Raw genomic sequence first — 20,826 nt, 5'->3', positions numbered from 1 at the left:
GCCTCAGGGGCACCTTACTTCTCTGACCTTCCATTTTTACCAGTCTGAGCTGGCTCAAATTATGCCTGTAATTCTGTAGTGAAATTAGAGTCTCTTTCTTCCCTCCCAAATGAAGACACATGTAATAACTGGCAACAGAGTCAAGTCTATAGTCTAAATTTTATTATCTCCAAGTCACAATGCTGATCACAAATGTGCACCCGTTAGAACAATAACAAAAAACACACACATGGTGAAATCTTTGCAACTAAACACAGTGGACCAACAGACAACTGTCACAGTGTCTTAAGGTCTGGGAATCTGGGCATGCTGCCCACAGGCTTGAAAAGACATCTTCAGGTTTAAGGCAAAGGGAAGCCTATAAAAGGCACAACCACCAGCTACCCCTGGAAGAACCTCTTAATTATTTCCTCCTTGGGGTTTTACCCCCACCCCCAACTCAGAGTGGTTAGGCCAGCTGTAGGAGGGAAGAATAGAAACAGTGACATTACCAGGGAGAGACAGCCACCGCCTTTCCCTCAGGTTCTGTAGGAACCCTGGCAGGCATACAGAGTGCTGCAGTAAGACTTCCATAGAGGCACCAGGATGTGGTACGGTGCCATGGAGAGGAAGGACAGAAAGGAGAGCCTTTGCCTAGAAGGTGACTTGCTCCCCTAGGATTTAAGTCCAGGTACCTTCTGTTTGCAGGTACAGGAGCAGAATTTGGGGACAGCAAGGCAGTAACATCTAAAAAACACTTGTAGCAGGGAAGGCATGGAGAACTGCAAAAGACAAGGCAGACAGACGCTGGGTAGTATTTGTCTCTAGAGGTGCATTGGTCCACAGCAACTGGGAAGGGATGGATGTAGTAGGAGGCGTATGAAGGGAAGCAGCAGGACCCACTAATTCCACTTACCTCAAAGACAGCCCTGAGGACTCAGCCATGCATTCCCTAACCGTGCAGGGGATCTTGTTCCACCCTCCCTTCTCACAAGTTTGTTTTCTCTTCCCACAGCAGATATTCTGCCTCAGTGGAGGACTGAAGCCATAAGACTAGAGGTCCTGATGGAGGCTCAAACCTACACCCCAAACAAGTGTTCCCTACTCACCAACTCTGAGCTCTCTTTACAGTGGGATACTGCGTGCAGATAGCTTCCACAGAGTTCTGAGGAGTTAAGAGACTAATAAAGACCAACCACAAGGAAAAGGCCAGCTATTTTTACACTTGGTTGATACATTCTCAATTATGTGGGATTAAGGGAGGGGTCAAAAGGGAACCCTGAAAGGGTAGTAAACTAGACAAACCTGTTCCATGTAAAGTCAGGGGCAGAGCAGGGAAAAGGAGAAAAAACTAAGAATATTAATTTAAAAAGGGTAAGTCAGGCTTTAAAAATGAACATTCAAACAAACAAGCAGGAAGGAACTTCTCTGGGAGCAGAGGACACTTGAGTTTTCAGAGAGAAAGTAAAGAACAGTGAGATGCAAGCTTCTGAATCTAGATTCAGAAACCTGGGTTGTCCAGTCTCTGCTCCCTGAGTCCAGGCAGCTCAAGTGAAGAGTGGAGGTGGAAGGTAGCCACCTCTTTCTTCTCTCTCTAGCAGACCTGTCCTCAGAGAAAGAGGGCCTCTCGTCCCCCAGCTGTCCACTGGCAGGGCCACCCCACATTTTTGAAGCCCTCTGAGAAGACAGCCAGTTGTGTTTCTCTTCTCTCCTGAGTTTCCACCTCTCCTGATATACTGAGAGTTAAAAAGAGAAGAAGTGTGTCAGTGAACCTCTGAGTATTTATATAAGCCTTCTTGGGGGCCACATTTCTAAATAATGTGGTTTATTTGGTGCCACAGATCAAGTCTAAGACCTTGAACATGCTACACCCTAAGCTTCTAAATAATGTGTTTTAATAACCACAAAACAAAACAAAAGCAATAAAAATATCCCAGAGTCAGGTGTGGTGGCCCAAACCTGTAATCTGAGCACTCAGGAGATGGAAACAGGAAGATGGAAAGTTTGAGGCCAGTTTGGGCTATACAGTGAGAGCTTAACCTCCTAAAGAAAACATACATTCCACCAAAGCCTGGAAGCAATCCCACAGACACTCTCTTTTAAAAGCCTTAAAACTGGTTTTTTTGGTTGTAATAAATTAAATTCAGATTTTTTTTTTTTTGTCTTTCCTGATTTAGATTGTGCTCCTGTACTTTTATTCTGCAGTTTCCCAAATGAAACTCTGAAGGTAGGGATGACTTCTCTTCGATTCTAAAACGCATTCATAAACAAGTTCCCTGAGATACCCAACGACTGTGATGTAAAGTAGGTGGTCTTGGTAAGCACATAAGGATGAGCATTAAGAGTCACAACACATCAGGTACTTACTTTCACATGATGTTAAACTTAAAATATTTGAAAACTCATTTTAGCTGGAACCCCTGCTTACAACCTGAAATGATAAAAGGTGAAATGTGTTACCATGTCATACCAAAAGAGACTTCCATAGACAAACACCCTAAACGGAAAAGAGCCTCTGGAGAAAGCAGAGGCCATATGCTAAGAGTGTGGGCGGAGCCATACCTCAGGTGGAGGGGGCTTGATGGAGACGGGCTGCGGAGTCCTCCGGGGCGGGGAGGGCTTTGGCTGCACCTGCTGCTGGGCAGGGTTATAGTAAGTGACTCCTCCATACACCTGTGACGGAGCCTAGGACCCCACAAGCCAGGAGAAAAAACAAACTAAGAGTTAACCCAAATTACGAGAAACAGAAAACATTAGCTAACTGCAAAAAACAAAAACCCTGAACAACTTACATTTTTAAAAAATACTTTTTCCCCCCAGATGTGGCAGCACCGTACATAGCAACACCCTGTCTCAAACACCGAAAGAGAAAGTGGCTGCGCAAGCCGCAAGGAGCAAGCCAGAGAGCAGCACTCCTCATGGCCTTACATCAGCCTCTGCCTCCTGGTTTCTGCCCTGACTTCCTTCAATGATAAACAGTGATGCAGAAATGTCAGCAAAATGAACCCTTCTCTGCCCAAGTTGCTTTTGGTCATACTATTGCTTTTCTTTCATAGCAACAGTAATTTTAATTAAGACTGTGTCTGTGTGAATATATGATGGTGACCTCAGAGGCTGGAGTTACTGGCAGTTGAGAGCTGCCTGCCATGGGTGCTGGAACTGCACCTGGGTCCTCTGCAGGAACAGCCAGTGCTCTTAACTACACAGCCATCTTCCCAGCCCCTGATTTCCATTCTTTAAAGTACTGTCCAACTGTCTCCAGCCCTTCCATTAGCTGACAAATAGAGGGCTGAGCTCAGTGGTAGCATTCTAGATGCCAGATGGTATCAAGTGCCTCAGGACAGGGATAAGATATGCTGTCCAGAAGAAGACACTCCTTTGTACAGTTGAATAAATAGCACATGGGGACACCCATGATCTACTGTAAGACACTGATTCTTAAAGAAACTGAAGAAAAAGCCAACCATGGTTTTCCAAAGTACCTGGGAATCAGAGGCTGAGGATCATATATTCCAGGCCAAACAGGGCTATCCTGAGACCCTACCTCAAAAAAACAAAAACAAAACAAAACAAAAAAACACACTTGGTGGTGCATGCCTTTAATCCCAGGACTCAGGAGGGACAGGCAGGTAGATCTCTGAATTTGAGGCTAGCCTGGTCTATATAATGAGTTCCAGGCCAGTGAGCCCTACACAGTAACATACTTTGTATCAAATAACAACAAAAAAACCTCTGAAAATAAGCGATGATAGACATTACGTAAGCTGCACTTCCAGTTCCTGACCACCAAGAGGCATCCTAGTACCACAAAGGAGAATCAGAGGCACTGAAATGTTCTTCGAAAATTCTTTTAACATTCTCTCCTGTGTGATTTAAAGGATGTAAACCTAAAAAAACTAGGCATCTTACCTGCGTGTTAGGATACAGATGAGGAGGCGGAGGAGGAGGCAATGCTCCCGGAGCATAAGGGTAACTGGGGTTACCAAAATTCATGACACCCGGGGCAGAGAAGTAAGTAGGAGCAAGCAACTGCTGGGGTGGTGGCTGTCCTGGAGACATGGACACTGGAGGAGGGTAGAGACCCGGATTGGGCAGAGGTCCTGGTGACTGATGGGGATGTAAACCTGGGCAAAAAAAGGAAAAGAAAAGAAAAGAAAAGGAAACAACAACAAAAATAAACTGTAAAGAGTATACCACTTTTATTTTGGGATGGCTTAACTTGGACCACCAAGCACAACAGGCTTGGCTCCAATCCTTAAAGTGGGATTTAAGTTTGCTGTATAAGCAGCCAGGGTGGACAGCATCTGATGGCATGGCAGTGTGAGAGAGGCAGGCTTTGTACAGTCCTTAACACAGACCCTTAACACAGCATACAAGAGGAATGCAAGCTTACCTGGGTGAGGAAGGTGCATTTCTGGCTGTACAATCATGCCCTGCGGGGGCAGTGGGGCAGGGCTGTCACCATGGGTATAGATTGGGCCCTGGAATTGCACTGTAAGACATATTGAGAGTCTTGTAAGTCCCGGCCCTTCAGAGCACATCAGCAACTTTCTGTCTTGCAAGCCTGCTAGGTTCTAAATTTTCTATAGGAAGAAAATAGCAACTAAACAACATGGGATAACCACTGTGAAGCCAGAAGGGAAATTAAAAGCTGGAAGGCTAAACACTTAATTCCCTTATGCTGATAAGAAAGGTACCCCAACAATAAGAAAGAACTCACATGGATCATAGTAATGTCCCTCCATGATACTGATATGCACGGGAGGAGCAGGGGGCTCTGGCACAGGTCTCTGCCGCTGGGATGAATAACGTTTAGCTCGACCACCCTGGCCACCCTGCGGTAAAGAGATCTGATTCAGAGCCCAGAAGTGATTTTCATAGCAAAGCCTACCTGCTTTAGGTTGGTAAAATTTGGTACATGGAAGTATTTAATGAATATTTTTAAGATGAACTGAAAATTTGATGCAACATACCAGCATTTGAACCTCTAAACACTCTATTTCTGAGGTCCAAACTAAACAAAACAAAGCCCCCTGAGTAATCAGTGGAAAAACTGCTATTGGCTGGCATAGCAGCCTAAGCTTTCATCTCAGAACCCTGGAATCAAAACAGGAGGACTATGAGTGTGCAGCTAACCTGAGCTATATGAATGTTGCAGGCCAGTCTGGGTTAAAGGATTAGAGAACACCTCCAACAATAAAAAGAGCTGATTTGGGTTTTATCAGTGAACAAGTGTCTGAAAGAGAATGATCCACATTTGAATACTGAGTCCTGAGTTGGTAGAACTGTTTGGAAAAATGAGGAGGTATGGCCTTGTTGAGGTATGTCATGCAAGTGGGCTCTGTGACTTCAAAAGCTGGGTCATTCCAGGTGTGCTCTCCCTGCCTCCTACTTTTGGATAAAGTTGTAAGCTCCCAGATGTTCCTGCTGCCATGGCTTTGCTCTGCCATCATGGCCCCTAACTCTCCAAAACTGCAAGCCCAATGAAATCCTTCTTTTATAAGTTGCCTTGGCCATGGTGTTTTGTCACAGTCACTAAGTTCCCAGGTATGGGAACACATCTTTATGGTGCACATCTTTAGTACTAGCAGTTGAGAGACAGAGACAGATCTGTCTGAGTCCAAGGCTAGCCTAACCTACAGCTCCAGGCTAGCCACAGCTTAACAATGAGACTCTATTTCAACATCTGACAGTACTGAAGGCTGAATCAAGGGCACCATGCCTTCTCTACCACCCAGGTAGACAGGCCCAGTCCTCCTTCCCATTTTTGTACCATTTCTTCCATCCGGTTAAACTGAGGTCCTGCTCCCATATGGATGTGGTTGGGCATACCTGTAATATACAAAAAAGCACTGGTTGAGAGCAGAGGTAGGTGAACAGGATTCAAAGGTACCATCAAGAAAATAACAAATGCATTCTTTTTTTAAACTATCAAAATACTTTAAAACTGTCTGCTTAACTTATTACTCTCTCTCTCTCTCTCTCTCTCTCTCTTTTAATTCAAGACAGGGTTTGTCTGTGTAGCTTTAGTTGTTCTGGAACTCACTCTACAGAACAGGCTGCTTTGAACTCACCTGCCTCTGACTCCCGAGTGCTGGGATTAAAGGTGAGAGCCTCCATCGCCCGTCCTTAACTTGCTACTCTTGCAGCTCAGTCCCCAACAACTATGTACACGCTTACAACCATATGTAACTCTAGTTCCAGGGGATCAATGCCTTTACATGCAGTGTACACATATCCACTCAGGCGCTCAAGTGCGCGCGCACGCGCACACACACACACCCCAAATATTTTAAATCGTCTGCTTATTGTAAGTGCTAGCATTTGAAAATTGGCCCCTGTCGCCCAACATCTTTATTACCACAACAAAATCCTCAAAAAACCAAACCAAACCAAAACAAAACAAAAACCTAAAAAATAAACTCAAGTTCAACTTTTTCCCAAGTAAGGTATTTCCCTATAGAGCACATTATTAAACATACTATAAAATGCTGGCCTAAGTGTTTCCTAACAACAGTAGATATAAGAAAGAGAATACATTCTCTCTGGATTAAAATTATTTAGAATAAAGACATGACTCAGTGGTTAAGAGCACTCATGGCTCTTGGAAAAAAGCTCAGGTTTGATTTTGATACTGGTGGCTCACAACCATCAGTAACTCTAGTTCCAGGGAATTTTACCCTCCCTTCTGGCCTACTTGGGCACTAGACATGTATATGGTACACAAATATACGTGCAGGCTAAAATATTCATACACATAAAGTAAATAAATCCTCCTTAAATGAATTTGTGTGTGTGCACGTGCATGTATCTGTGTATGTACCCAAGGAAGTCCAAGAGGCGTTGACTCCATAAAGCTGGCGTTCCACGCAGTTAAAAGGTGTATGATGTGGGTGCTGAGAATTGAACGTCAGTCTTTCGTAACAATACGTGCTCTTCGCTACTGAGCCATTTCTCCAGCTCTCAAGCAAATACATTTTTTTTGCCTGTCTCTGTTTCCCGAGTGCTGGTACCAAAAAAGCTAGTTGTCAGGGCAGAGATTTTCAGGTCAGTGCCAGCCAGGAGCATCAAACATTTGAGCATCAAAAATTAGTGTAAGAAAGGTGGCATTCACATCAGTGGATGACGCCCCCGGGATAATGGTTAACATTGCCCTTTTGGTTGAACCAATGAAGTCTGAACCCTAAAAAAAATAAATTAGTGTAAACTATATTGGTCCTAGAATTAGTTGATCTCTGACCGGAAAGCACCATACAGGTTTCTAAAGAAAGAAAGCAACCAACCAACAATACCCCACTAAAATGCATATGAACCACAGCGATCAGCATGGCATGGAGAAACTGAGGGTGCATTAGTGGCACACAAAGCTTGGTGGTAACCAACAGCTCTCTAATTGAACTTAAGACCCACTCAACATGAGAGAAATCAAGATTAGTACTGGAAATCTGGCCAATTACCCAAGGTAGTTAGTTAAGTCATGGATTTTGGAGAACCTAAATCACCATTTTACTAAATCAGCATAATCCCTACTACAGTCTAAATATTTGTCCTTATAACCACAGATAAATGTAGTTCTGATCACTCATCAAGGAAACTTCTCTTTGCAACAGATGGAGACCTTCACAGAAAATGAAACCACAACCAATCAAAACGAAGTTTTGGAGCCTACTTCCAACAGATAAATCCACAACACAACTTTCACAACTAAGGCTCAGGGATCACTGAGGAAGAGGGGGTGAAAAGATTTTAAGAGCTAAAGGATCAGGGAGTTTGCTGAGAGATTGTATTTCCTAGTACCATTAAAAACTATACCCATAAACTCTGAAAAACATGATCTCGCTGAACAAGGAAACAACAGACAAGTCAAAGTGGATAGTGGAAAAACCTTAACCCTCTACAAAGACCTGCAGGTGACTAAGGTAAATGCGGAGAGCAGGAGAAACGGGAGGAGCACACCAACTGGTTGTCCAACACCAAACAGTCAGCCCTGAAAACAGACATGACAGTTACAGGGCACAGACTGAGAAGGGTGAATAGTTACGTATTTAGGAAATACAAATGTATGTACATATGTGCATACGCCAACAGTTAATAAAAAGGAGGTTATGAATTTCTAAGAGAGTAAGGAAGAGTACTTGAGAAAGTTTAGGAGGAAAGGGAAGTGGAAAATGATGTAATTATAGTATAATCTCAAAAACAAACAAACAAAAAAATTAATAATGAAAATACGATCACCTGTACTAAAGTAGAGTGTCAAAATTCCCAGTGCTCATGAAGATCTGCACTCTTTAAGTCTGGCCCATAGCGTAGGACAGACAGCCCAGTGGTCAGGAGCACTGGCTGCTCTTCCAGAGGACCCAGGTTTAATTCCCAGCACCCACACCACAGCTCAACCATCTCGTCTATAATTCTACTCTCAAAGGATCTGATACCTTCCTCTGGCCTCTGTGGCACTGTAAACATGATGCATAAACAGAGGTGTAGGCAAAACACCTATAGACACACATAAAGATACTATCTAAAAAAGTTACACTAGATTTCAAAAACTAAATGCTACCTGCTAGCTACGTGCTTTTAATGTTTGTTTTGGTTTTGAGACAGGCTTTCTCTGTAGTGCTGGCTGTCCTGGAACTCACTCTGTAAACCAGGCTAGTCTTGAACTCAAGAGATCCACCTGCTTCTGCCTCCCCAAGTGCTGGGATTAAAGGCATGCGCCACCACACACGTGTTTTTAAAATCAACTGAAAGTTCAATTCTTCCTTCTAGCCACATTTCAAAACATACCCAAAGGCACCAGTATTATATATAGTTCTAGTGGGAAGTCTGTCTCTAGAAAAAAGGATATTAGAAAGGCTTTCCTTTTAGAACAAAGCATCTGGATTAAAATTCAAATACATTTCTACCTTCAAACATTTAAGCACTGGCTCAAACAGTCTAAGATGCTATCTTCTATCACCTTTTGTGCAGAGAAGAAGAAATAATCTTGACCGAGGAGCTAAGTACCAACAGTTAGCCGTGTGCATAAGCAGCAGGACAGGCTTGGGAAACAGAAAATTGCTCTGAGGATAGGCAGACAGACCTCTGAATCTATACTTTCTGCTCCATTAAGAAAAAGGGAGCTATTTGTCAAACACTACATTCCCAGGGACACGTTCCCTGACCTCAGGCCTGTGATGCTCACCTCGAAGCTCCCGTGGTTGCAGGAATGAAGGCTGTCCTGGACTCCAATTTTGTTCTGCTATATTTAGCTGTGCCACATCTTGCTCAAGTCCAGCTGTGGTGGAATCTACTGGAGTTTCCCAGCTCCCAGTTTTAGCAGCTGCAGGAGGAGTTTCTGGGACTGTGGCTGCTGCAGTGAGTCCTTCAGAAGGAGGGGGAACCTCCTCAGCAGCTTTGACTGCATCCCCAACTTTGGCCCGGGTCCTTCTTGCCCGGGAGTAGGATTTCTTTTCAATGGGCCTGTCAGGAGCTGGTGGTGTGGTATCAGGAGCAGCAGCTGGTGTCTCTGAGGCCACCTCTTCTTTCTCAGGACTGACAAGTAACGGAGCATCTGGTTCTGGGGATGGATCCCTCACAGGAGTCTGCTCCAGACGCCGTGACCGGTAATTAGCTTCATGCTTAAGAGTCTCACCTGACCGGCCACCATGCTGCCCAGCAACCTCCACAGGCCTAAAGCCAGTGCGACCTTCCTTGAAGCCCCCAGAGCGAGCGTAACCCCTGGATGCAGACATGCGGCCAGTGCCTGCTGCGCTCCTGTTAATAAATGTCTTTGGTGGGAGTGTGCCCCCAGGGCCCTGGAGGCGATGGGACTTGTTTGACCGATCACCAATCCAGTTTGGATCTCTGTGTGGGGGACTTCCAAATCTGAAAACAGTAAAAGTGTTAAGACAATGTAAGAGAAGAACTCCGTGTTTATACCGAAAGGCAAGGAGATGTGCCATACCCCATACTTAGTCACTTAAAAGGAAAGCATTTAGATAAGCAGAAGAGTTTGAAGTATCAATAATCCAGGCTCCTGAACTTTCTTACCGAGGTTTCCGGATTCTTCTGGGTTTGATGTCATCTGGATTGTGAGCAGATCGAATGTCATAGCCATACAGAGCAATGAGCTCCTGTCGGGACTTGGGGGCCTGTTCATCTTCCCGAAACTTATCGTGCTCCCAGCGACCCTCATCCTTCCATAACTTCCGCTGCCGTCCCTTGGGTCTGGACCAACAAAGCACAGGTACCTTAAGACAATGACTACTTTGAAATTATCTCTCTACTAAGACGTAGCCTATAAAAGCCTTCCTATCTCAGGAGCCACAGATTAAAGGCAGTAGAGCTGTAATGATTAAGGTTCTGGAGATAACTTCCCTGAATTTGGATCCCAGCTCTTTTACTACCAAGAGTTACCAAATTTTTTCTTTCTTTCTTTTCTTTCTTTAAAGACAGGGTCTTACCATGTAGCTCTGGCTGGCCTGTAAACTGTAATATGTAGACCAGGATGGCCTCGAACTCACCTCTCTGAGATCCTCCTGCCTCTGCCTCCTGAGAGCTGGGACTGGGGGTACATACTACTACACCCACTCTTTCTGCTTTGTGAGACAGGGTCTCACTAGTTTGACTAAGCTGCTCCCGACTCCTGAGTTCTGGGACTGTAAACGTGTGACACCATGCCCAGCAACTAGCTATCAAGTACTGTGCGCTTCATTCTCCTCATCTGTACAAGAGGAATAGTCATAATGCTTATCTTAAATGTGAGTGGTAAAGGAAGCGACAGGCAAAGAAGTCAACAAAACATCTGACACACAGTAAGCACCAAACACAGAAGCTAGCAACAGGAATAGCAGAAAATGGCTGTTACCGGACTTCCTCTTCCTGAGTCTGTCCTCGAAGATCATGCTCAAAGAAGAGCCCTTTCCTGGGTATATAGGCTGGATTTTTCCGATCTTCATCATCATCCAAATGCTTAGGGCCTTTTTTCCCCACTTTGTTCTCCACAGGCTCTGTGCTCTCCTGGAAGATAAAGAACTCCTTACTCTTCCAAGGAGTTGAGAGGCCCTATGGCAGCGGAGAGCTATGCTGTGTACTGACCTGTCCATCCCCACTTTGCCGCTCTCCAGTCACAGTGCCTTTACTCTCGGGCTTTTCTTCTCCCTTCTCCTTTGCTGAGGAATCAGCAGCATCATTAGCTTCTGACTTCAGCTCCACCTTAGAGTTTTCTTCTTCACTGTATTCTTCTTCACCCTGAAAAGGTGTTAATTATAGAGATAAGACCTGAATGGTAAATGTTTGTTTTCCATTCTTTTGAGAAAAATGTGCTGACAGACTTTTACTACAATGTTAGAACTAACCACAAGCACTGGAAGTACAGTGGCACATGCTTATAATCCCAGCACTTGGGAGGTAGAGGCAAGAAGACCAGATGTGCAAGGTCATTTCCAGCTACATATTCAGTGAGGCCAACCTGTGCTATGTGCGATCTTCCTTATGAAAACAAAAACCATGGGCTGGAGAGATAGCGCAGTTGATAAAAAAGTGCTTGCCACAAAAGTATGAGGACCTATGTCTAGCACCCATGAAGAAAGCTAGGCATGGTGGTACACATTTGCAACCCCAGAAGTCAAGACACAGACAACGGGTTGTGGGCCGTGTTGGCTAGCTGACCTGACTTAACTGATAAGCCTCTGGTCCTCATGAGAGACCCTGTCTCAAAACACAAGTGGATATAGCTCCTAAGGAATGACACCTGAAGTTGTCCTCTGGCCTACACCACCCCACCCCCACCATACAACAAGCATTTCAAGGGCTGGGGTTGCTAACTCTATGGTGGAGTATTTGCCTAGCATAACAAGGCCCTGGGATGGGATCAATCTTTAGCCGCACACACGCGCACACACACACACACACCAAGCCAATATTCATAACCAAAGTTCTAGAGAACAGGGGCACTATAAGATTCCTCCTCCTTCTCTGACATGCACACATGCATGCAAAATATGCATGTCTTTATAAACAGTTCTGGAATATAGAGGTAAAGAATTCCTGGGTTTAAAGGTGTGTGCCACCAGGCCTTGCTCAGGTCAGGAACTGTTAATAGTTGTAGTCTGAGGAAAAGAGCAAGGGGTTGGAAGGCTAACTTCATAAGCCTATATTTCCCTTTCTACAAATCTTAAACACAGTGTTTAATGAGAATAATCTGGCTTAAATTGAGAATTTTCTAATCTCAATGTTTTAGGAGACTAGCAAAAAAGCTCAGTGAGCAAGTAAGTGCGCTTGCTGCCAAGCCCAAGGACTGGAATTCGAACCCCAGAACCTACGTGCACTCCTCTAACTTGCAGACGCACGCTATGGCACACACAAGCCTGTGCTGGGGGAGCACGTGTGCACATGCGCATGCACACACACATGCACACACATACACACAATTGTTTTTGAAAAGTGTCACAGAGTAGAAATCAACAATCTTCCCGATTATGCAGTTCAGCAACTCGAGAAGGTGAGGCAAGAAGACTGAGAGTTTGAGCAAGGCCAGCTTGGGTATCACATTAAGATCCTACTTCAATTTCAAAAGAAAAACTACAACTAAAACCACTCCATACAGCTCTTGTGAACCCAGGATTTAAACTCTCAGGATTTCTATAACCAGACTGAGAAAACACAAAGACAAAAGTTCTCCATGGCTTGTGTGGAGGCCAGAGGACACTTTGGGAGTTAGTTCTCTCCTTCCACATGTGGGTTCCAGAAACTAAAGGGTTGACAGGCTTTATGACAAGTACTCTTATCCAATGAGTCATCACTCATCAGCTTCACCCCCTTCTTTTGGAGCTAGGGATTAAGCCAGAGCCTGGAGTGCATTTACTCTGCCCCATTACTCACTTTTTTCCTTTCTTACCGTGGTTTGAGCTCGGGGCCTCAAATAGGCAGGACAAACGGTATCCACTGAATTATGTGAGCCACAAGCGCAGATCACACACTAGGTTAGCTTTTAATATTTTGTCCTTTCTTCAAATAAAGCTAAGTTTACCTAATTGACCCAAACAAACAAGCCTGAGTACTCTTTCTGAACCATTACCCACACCCCCACACTTTTTTTTCTTATCAAAGTCTTGGATGTCCTGGACTTTGCTATGTAGTCCAGGCAGGCCTCAAACCTGCCTCGCCTCCTGGTGCTGGATTAAATGCTAGAGCTGCCACACCTGGCTTTTTTCTTCTTCTTCTCTTAACATACCAAATTTGAATGATCCAGTTCCTGACAAAGAATGTTAGTAAGAAAAATATCATTTAGGACACTAAAGTGGGACAAGCAATGAAAGTATAGCTCCATACAGGGAAAGCAATGGCTTTAAAACAAGGTCTCACTCTCCCCCCCAACCATTCTCTCCAGATTTGGTGCTAAGAAGACAAACAGTAGACTAAAGAGGGAGGTTAAAAGCTATAAGAATGCAAAGAAATGGGCTGAAGGGAAGGTGGTTGAATTACTGGTACTGTGTTCCCTCTACCCCTGTACGTGTGTATGCTCGTGTGTAGACTGGTCTCTTGTTCTCCTACTGTGGCTGGCACCTAACCTAAACCAGACTGCCCTCTCACTTCAGGGTCAGGCTAGCCCCAGGAATCTGGTCAGAGGTACCACATGACGAGTCTTGACTAGGTTAGAAGCTTTCAACGTTCTGTCCTTTCTTCAAATAAAGCTAAGCTTGCCTAATTGTCCTAAACAAATAAGCCATTAATCCCTCTTCCTATTCTTTCCATTTCTGTGTTTACACTCCAAACTACTCAGCATCTGGATAATTTGTCTTCAAAGTGTTTTTAGTGAGGAGTCTCAGGAGGTAATGGAGACCTGAAGAAGCTTCAAAATGCCTGCACTGTGACAATCTAGTCTTTATCTACATCTTAACAAGCACCCTTGCTTCTTTTCATCCTCTGCAAGGATTGCTTTCCCTCCATTTGGGGACGAGAGGTCGGTAATCATTCAGTACTTTCCTTAATCCCAGGTTATGGAGTAGACAAATACAAGAACTTTCTTGATGTATACAGATAATGCTATTTATTCTCTTCCACTCTTATGCTCTCTGAATTTCAACCCTGAAAGAAAACCATTTATCTTTATTCTATGCATATATGTGTGCGCCTGAATGTATGTTAAGTGCACCAAATATATGCAGAAACTTATGGCTATCAGAAAGCACAAGATCCCCTGGAACTGGAATTACAGGTGGTTGTGAGCTGCCAGGTGGGTGCTGAGAACAGAACCAGGCTCCTCTGTAAAAGCAGTGTTTTCTTTTTGGTCTTTTTTTCCCCCTCTCCCATCTTTTCAAGACAGGGTTTCTCTGCATAGCCTTGGCTGTCCTGGAACTAGCTCTGTAGACCAGGCTAGCCTTGAACTCAGAGATCCACCTGCTTCTGCCTCCCAAGTACTGCAATTAAAGTCATGTACCAGCATGCTGGGCTTAATAAAAAAAAAAAAATTTAATTATATTTATCTATTTATTTTGTGTACAGTATTCTGCCTGCATGTGTGCCTGCAGGAGGGCACCAGATCTCATGATAGATGGTTGTAAGCCATCATGTGGTTGCTGGGAACTGAACTCAGGACTTTTGGAAGAGCAGCCAGTGCTCATAACCTCTGAGCCATCTCTCCAGCCCAGTAACAAATCTTAATAGTTTATTACTAATGCACTAAAAGAAAAATAAGCACCTTTTTCCCAACTAACTCAAATGCAGACCAAGTGCTCTAGAGGTCTGCTTTCTGCAGGGCTGTCTCCTTAGTCATTGCCCACAAGTCTCAAAGAAACTCACGGATGTGTGGATAAAGACATGAAGTCTGGCTCCACCTGCAACTCTGCGAAAGGAGATTATGCTCCCATACACTACTTCAAGAGTCCAGATGGAGAGACCTCTTGCGTTTTCCACACTGGACCAACTCTATTTCTTTTTTCTCTTTTTTTCAAGTGTGATCATTCTTAAATTCACTTTGCTTTTCTATCGATTTCAAGTAGAAACTGATATTTGGTACTTTTTTCCTTACACATGGCAATAATAAGCTTCTTCTAAAAAGAGCGAGAGAAACAAATCATAAATCTGGCCAAGAATTCTATTATGAATGAGATACTTTACCTAATCTCTTTAAGAGTTCACTGGCCTTGAAGCTTATTTATAGGTGCATTATATTCATCAACTTACTCATGTAACATCAAAGCTGCACCTTTGGGATGAAGCCATCTGGCATGATGTATGATTCTAATGTGTTTCTCAATTTGGTTTGCAAGTACTTTGCTGAGAATTTCTGCATTTACATTCATCTGAGAAAATGGTCTGTTGTTTTTGTTATGTCTTTACCTGATTTCAATACTAGGAAAAGAAAGACTGATTAGAAATCATGTGTTAGACATTAGTACTTGAAAACTCCATAGGTTCCTTTGTTCTTAAAACATCCAAAACCTGGTTGAGTGTTGCTCAGTGTTAGTGCACCACCCTCACAGGGCAAAGCCCTGAAATGGATCAGTAGCATGACAAAAATAAACCAAGAAGGCATCTAAAACCCACACCACTGACTTTTCTGACAATGGTCTCTTTTTTAGTTATTAACTCCAGTAATCAATCTAGACACTGACTCCTTCAAAGTCCAAATTTAATTTAAGAGCTGGGTTCTATTAGTCCCACCAAAAATAACCTGTTGGGATAATGTCTTTGTACACTGTGTAAGAACTTTCTCTTATTCTTCAAATGCTGATTTCTGTGTCAGTGCAGATCTGACTCAGGCCAGACTTTGGTACTGTCATTTTATGAAGCATTTCATGTCTCAATGTGGTGAAAACATTGTTCTCCATCACCATCCCCTTCTGATTGGTCAATAAAGAGCTGAACTGCCTATAACTGGGCAGGAGAGTTAAGGCAGGACTGCTGATCTCAGTGAGGGGATCTTAGGTGAGGAATGGAAATGAAGGCAGAGTCACTATTGGAACACAGACAGAGACGGAGCAGTTAGTGTGAGACTAAGATGGCAGGTAATGAGCCACATGGCTGGGAAGTAGGCCAGGCCAGCAGAGTAGGGTTAGGATAACTCAGTATCTGCCCAGCTATAGTGCCTAAAGCTTTTGATAAATATAACAGGTCTCCACATCATTATTCAGGACCTGAGGCGGGCATAGAGTCCTTGTTTTTATAAACTCACATCAGTCCACATCTTACCAGTCTCACTACTATGTCTAGGAAACTGCCATCAAGTTCCTTAGACTAACCTAAGAAACTTTTTTTTTTTTAACTCCTTTTTTGGAGACAGTTTGCTATGAAGGGCTGGCCTTGAACTCGATCCTTCTGACTTTACCTTCAAGCACTAGTACTATAAGTGAGTTGTATATTATGACACCTAGTCCCGAAGAAACTTTATTTTGGAGGTGGTAGTTTTGAGACAGGGTTTCTCTGTGTAGCCCTGGCTGTCCTGGAACTGGCTCTGTAGAACAGGCTAGACTTGAACTCAGAGATCCACCTGCCTCTGCCTCCTGGGTGCTAGGATTAGAAGTGTGTGCTACCACTCAGCTCTTAAGCAACTTTTAAAGGTCTTTACAGTCTTGCCTCACCCACAGTTGATGCTATGCATTTAAACGTTCTGCACCGTTTCCTTTGTTGTTCTCAGAATTACATCCGAACTCCTTTATAAACATGAGGCACTATAAACTTACAACCAGGGGCTGGAGGCTAAGCTGTTAAAAGCACTTGTTGCTCTTACAGAGAACTTGGGTTCAGCTCACAACCACCTCCACTCACATACATTATATGTATATATGATATGTGATACACATATGATATATATGATACATATATATGTATGTATCATATATATAAAACAAGCATACACATGACATTTTTTGAAAAAAAAATCTTAGAAAGATTAATTTCCCAGGATGGCCTTGAACCTGAAACAACCTTCCTGGCACTGACTCTTAAATCCTGGAATGTGACTGGTGTCTGTGCAGAAACGTGCACATAAGCAAGAATGAGGAACTCTTCCTCAGGAGAGGTGTTCATCTTATTTTCTAAGACAGTCTCCCCATCGTCTGGAGCTACCAGGAAGGCCAGACTGGTTGGCCAGCAAGCTCCAGAGATCTGCTTCTGCCTCCCCAGCACTGGAATCACACACACCATCACACCCAGCTTTTCACACTGGTTCTGAAGATTGAATTCAGGCCCTCTTTACCAACTGAGCCAGATCTCCAGCCCTTGGATGAATTTATATTTTGATGAATTTATTTCTGTGTCACAAGGGTTTATTTCCTCAATTTTCTAGGGTATCATTTTCTTCTGTGCAACTTCCTAAAATCAAAATTCTGAAATAATGCTCTCATCTCCCAAGGTGTAATACGGTCTCAGAGAGTCAAAATTCTAGGATATTGGGGCTGGAGAGATGGCTCAGCAGTTAAGAGCACTGACTGCCCTTACAAAGGTCCTGAGTTCAAATCCCAGCAACCTACATGGTGACTTATAACCGTCTATAATGAGATCTGGTGCCCCCTTCTGGTGTGTGTGAAAACAGAACATTCATAGTCATAAAAATAAATAAAAATGTTTACAAAAAAAAAAAAAAAAAAAAAACCCGAGGATTTTTATAGGAAAAGGGCGTAGTAGACTCAGCCGTAGAGCACTTCTTTTGAATGCACTGACCGCTGGGTTCAACCCCCAGCACCACAAAACAAACAAATCACAAAACCTAACGAATGAAACAAACACGTTCATAGACCAAATCTTTGACCCACAGTCCAATTCTCCCTGAATATAACCCCATCTCCAAAATACAAAACTCAGGAGTCTGTTCAACAACCCTATAACAAATAATTCTATGACAATGTTACTCTGACAGTGTCTACAGTTACTTATTCAATCAAAACAAAACAAAACAAAATTTACAATACAATGTCTGCCCTGGAAAATACTCCCAAGACACAAGAGAGCCCTACTTATAAAATACGGGGTGTGTTTTTGCACACACTTCTCAGATCTCTGCCCTTTTAAGTATTCAAATTACAGGAGTGAGGGGGGCTATCCAAGTGGCTGTCTTGTCCACCTAGACAGTATAGACTGTCTAAACACCCTGTAAAGGATTTCAGTAGCTTATTCTCTGGTTCAGAAACCAGCTTTCTTCAAATAAGAATAAATCAAGTAATAGTGTAACCTGTGGCTTGAAGAGATGTCCCAAGTGCTCGGGTTAAAGGCTCGTGCCCCCGTTACCTGGCTTTTAACACACTCCTAAAAGCATACATGAAGAATGTACAAGCAGAGAAGCAAGTCAGGGAATTTTTGTTCCATACAGATGTAGGTTTTTAGAAGACATTTTCTCACTTACACCACAAGGAAAAAGAATCTATCACACTCACTTCTGAATCTTCTGCACTTTCGTAATCGGAAAGAACAGCTGAAAGGAAAACACAAATATGTCAAAGGGGGGAGGAAAACAACACACATGTTTATAACTACATTTCTGACTGCTCGCTGTGGGTCAAGCTAAAAGTCTCACTGATTTCGAAGGAAACTTCTGAGGTTGACAAAATGTTAGTTTTCATTTACAGACGGAGAAGTCTGTGATCACGATGACAAAAAACCTAATCGGTTGGCAGGTGGTACCGCAGTGGACTCAATCTGTCAGTTTCCAAAAAGGAACCTAACAAAACCACTACACTCCTAACCGCTATGACCCAAAGAGCCACTCCCCGACAACCCTTAACAATCTGGGAAAAATATGTGGCCAAAAGATTTCACGAAAAAGCAGAATCACTCACCATCTCCTTCCATGCCATCTTCACTCTCCTAAGATTAAGAAGATGACAAACGGTTAGAGCTGTGATTTCCAGACCTGGGGAGCCCACCCGCAAAAATGAGGACTGAAGAATCAACACAAACGGTTGAACAGGGATACGGAGAAAGGCAAATCATCAGAAGTCCCACCAAGAAGACCGGTTCTCTCCACCCCGAGCCCCAATTTCCGTGCTGCACTCCCGGAGCTGAGAAAGCATCCCGTCCTTCCCCCCGCCGGAGCTCTGGGCGGATGCAAATTCTCAGCGGGATAACCTTTCCCTCTAACCGGAGGCCCAGCATCCCGCATCGCCGACACCCCGCCCCCTGCCGGGTCGCCGCCCGGCAGGCGCTCACTCACACACTCCGACTCCTCTGCGCTCTTGGCGCCCCCGCTCTCCACCCGCCGCAGATGGAGGCCCCCGCCGCGGCCGCCGCGCTGAGAGGGCAGCGAGCCACTGCCGCCGCCTCCGGCGCTCCCGCTGCAGCTGCCGCCGCCCCGCGCCGGGGAGCCGCTGTCGGAACCCGAAGCACCAGATTCCTCGTCTTCAGTGTCCTGGGAAGCGCGCTGCCGACGCCGGTCCGCCATCTTACGGAGAACGGCCACCGCCGGTCAGCTCCTTACGCACCACGCCCGGCGCAGAGGCTGCCGGGAGGCTCGAGAGCAGTCCCGGCGTGCTCCACGTCCAGGGCGGGCCGCCCCTCTCTCCACGGGGCGGGGGCTGCGCCCTGCGGCACGTTTTCTGGCGAGCCAGTGACGTAGTCGGTGACGTAAGGGGGCGTGGCCCGGCGCTTCATTCCCCCTGGGCGGGCGTTGGGCGCGGGGGGTGGGGAGGGGATCGGGCCGCTTCGGCCTCTCTGGGTGCTTAGCTCGGCCATCTTGGGCTTTTCCTTGGGGAGGTCTTCGACCTGTTAGAGCGGCGTTGGAGCTGTTGCATGATTTTCGTTTTCCATTTCTCGTTTCGCCCTGAGTTTTAGAGCTTTTTACTGTATCCCTTCGCATGGTACCAAAAAAAAAAAAAAAAAAAAATCACGAATCCACGTGAAAAAGCCTTTAGCCCTGCGTCAGATTTGCCAGCTCTTCATTCACATCAGTCTGAATTTGAGGGGAAAGGAGCAACTGTCTGCAGTGGAGACAGAACTTGGTGTTGCGTTGTTTTCCGTGTATACTGAAGTTCTCCCTTCTCCATGTGGCTTCCCAACCTTGTTACCACATTTTGAGCACTGTAGGTTGGCAGGACACTAGTCTTACTCTGCTTTGAAAACTTAGGGCTGGATCATCCTTGACTACATAGTTAGAGGTCAGTTTTGGAAGAATGCCCCTCTCCACCCCCTCCCCGTAAGTCTAGAGGTATTAGAAACCTGATGTGTTGTTACCTGACAGAAAATGCTCTGGGCAATGCAATGAAGTACAAAGCACCTCAGCACAGCTACCTTGCAACATGTAGTCTATGAACTAAGTTATTAGTGCATGTTGGTAACGTGCGTCAAATCGCTGAGGTAACGGGATTCTGAGCTGTTTTGGTAGTTAAGACCTCACTGCTTACCAGATTTATAGACAGTATGAGACTAGAAGGAACCACGAATGTCTGCAGGGACTGATTCTCTCAACTGGAGACAGGTGGCCAACTGTATCATGGAGTTCAGCTCCAAAACCGTCTGAATTCAAAATGGAGGATGCATAATTTAGTAAGTGTGAAAAGCCCAAGAATCTCATCCATCACAAGCTAAAAAGGTGCGGTAAGACTGCCAAGTTTAGTGTCTAAATAAGGAAAAGGGTAGTTTGCCACTTTGTCCGTCCGTTGTTTGGTCTGAGTCCAGTTTGGGATATTTGTTAGAGAGTCTGACCTCAGGCTAGTGTTTTCACACTCAGGATCCACCAGCTTTAGCTTCCGCAGGTGCTAGGATTACAGGTGTGCACAGCCATACCCTGGTGAGTCCAACTTTCTGTTTTTGAGACAGTGTCTTATGTAAGCTAGGCTGACATCGAACCTGGGACTTGTCCTAGCTGTTTGAGTGCTTGGGATCAGGGTCCTTCTGAGAAAGTTGTAAGAAACTGTCAGTGGTTAGCGTGAACAG

The 20,826-nt window shown here is 44.6% G+C and overlaps 1 protein-coding gene across 1 annotated transcript; it reads right to left on the bottom strand.

Annotated features, from left to right (window-relative positions):
- Nucleotides 1-140: 140 nt before the first annotated feature.
- On the bottom strand, nucleotides 141-19,419 carry Casc3 (CASC3 exon junction complex subunit). Its single transcript, XM_055620132.1, has 14 exons — nucleotides 19,109-19,419; nucleotides 18,735-18,762; nucleotides 18,333-18,370; nucleotides 11,056-11,208; nucleotides 10,826-10,977; nucleotides 10,009-10,185; nucleotides 9,161-9,843; nucleotides 5,753-5,811; nucleotides 4,700-4,814; nucleotides 4,373-4,471; nucleotides 3,889-4,103; nucleotides 2,542-2,664; nucleotides 2,347-2,410; nucleotides 141-1,715 (listed from the first exon to the last, which is right to left on the bottom strand). The coding sequence occupies exons 1-13, from the start codon at nucleotides 19,334-19,336 to the stop codon at nucleotides 2,387-2,389; spliced, it is 2,094 nt and encodes a 697-aa protein (XP_055476107.1). The 5' UTR covers nucleotides 19,337-19,419; the 3' UTR covers nucleotides 141-1,715; nucleotides 2,347-2,386.
- Between the last annotated feature and the right edge of the window lie 1,407 nt (nucleotides 19,420-20,826).

This window comes from Psammomys obesus, unplaced genomic scaffold (assembly GCF_907164565.1).
Source record: "Psammomys obesus unplaced genomic scaffold, mPsaObe1.curated_primary_1811, whole genome shotgun sequence".
Taxonomy (NCBI): Eukaryota; Metazoa; Chordata; class Mammalia; order Rodentia; family Muridae; genus Psammomys; species Psammomys obesus.
Note: the sequence above shows the minus strand (reverse complement) of the source record. Positions and strands in the feature narration are given on the sequence as shown.

What these genes read in the sequence shown, in the direction of transcription:
- Casc3 (XM_055620132.1), bottom strand. Translation starts at nt 19,336, where the DNA reads ATGGCGGACCGGCGTCGGCAGCGCGCTTCCCAGGACACTGAAGACGAG. An exon ending in AGATGGCATGGAAGGAGATG is followed by an intron (nt 18,371 to 18,734) that starts GTGAGTGATTCT and finishes TTTTCCTTTCAG; the next exon opens with CTGTTCTTTCCGATTACGAA. An exon ending in AATGCACCTTCCTCACCCAG is followed by an intron (nt 4,104 to 4,372) that starts GTAAGCTTGCAT and finishes TTTTTTGCCCAG; the next exon opens with GTTTACATCCCCATCAGTCA.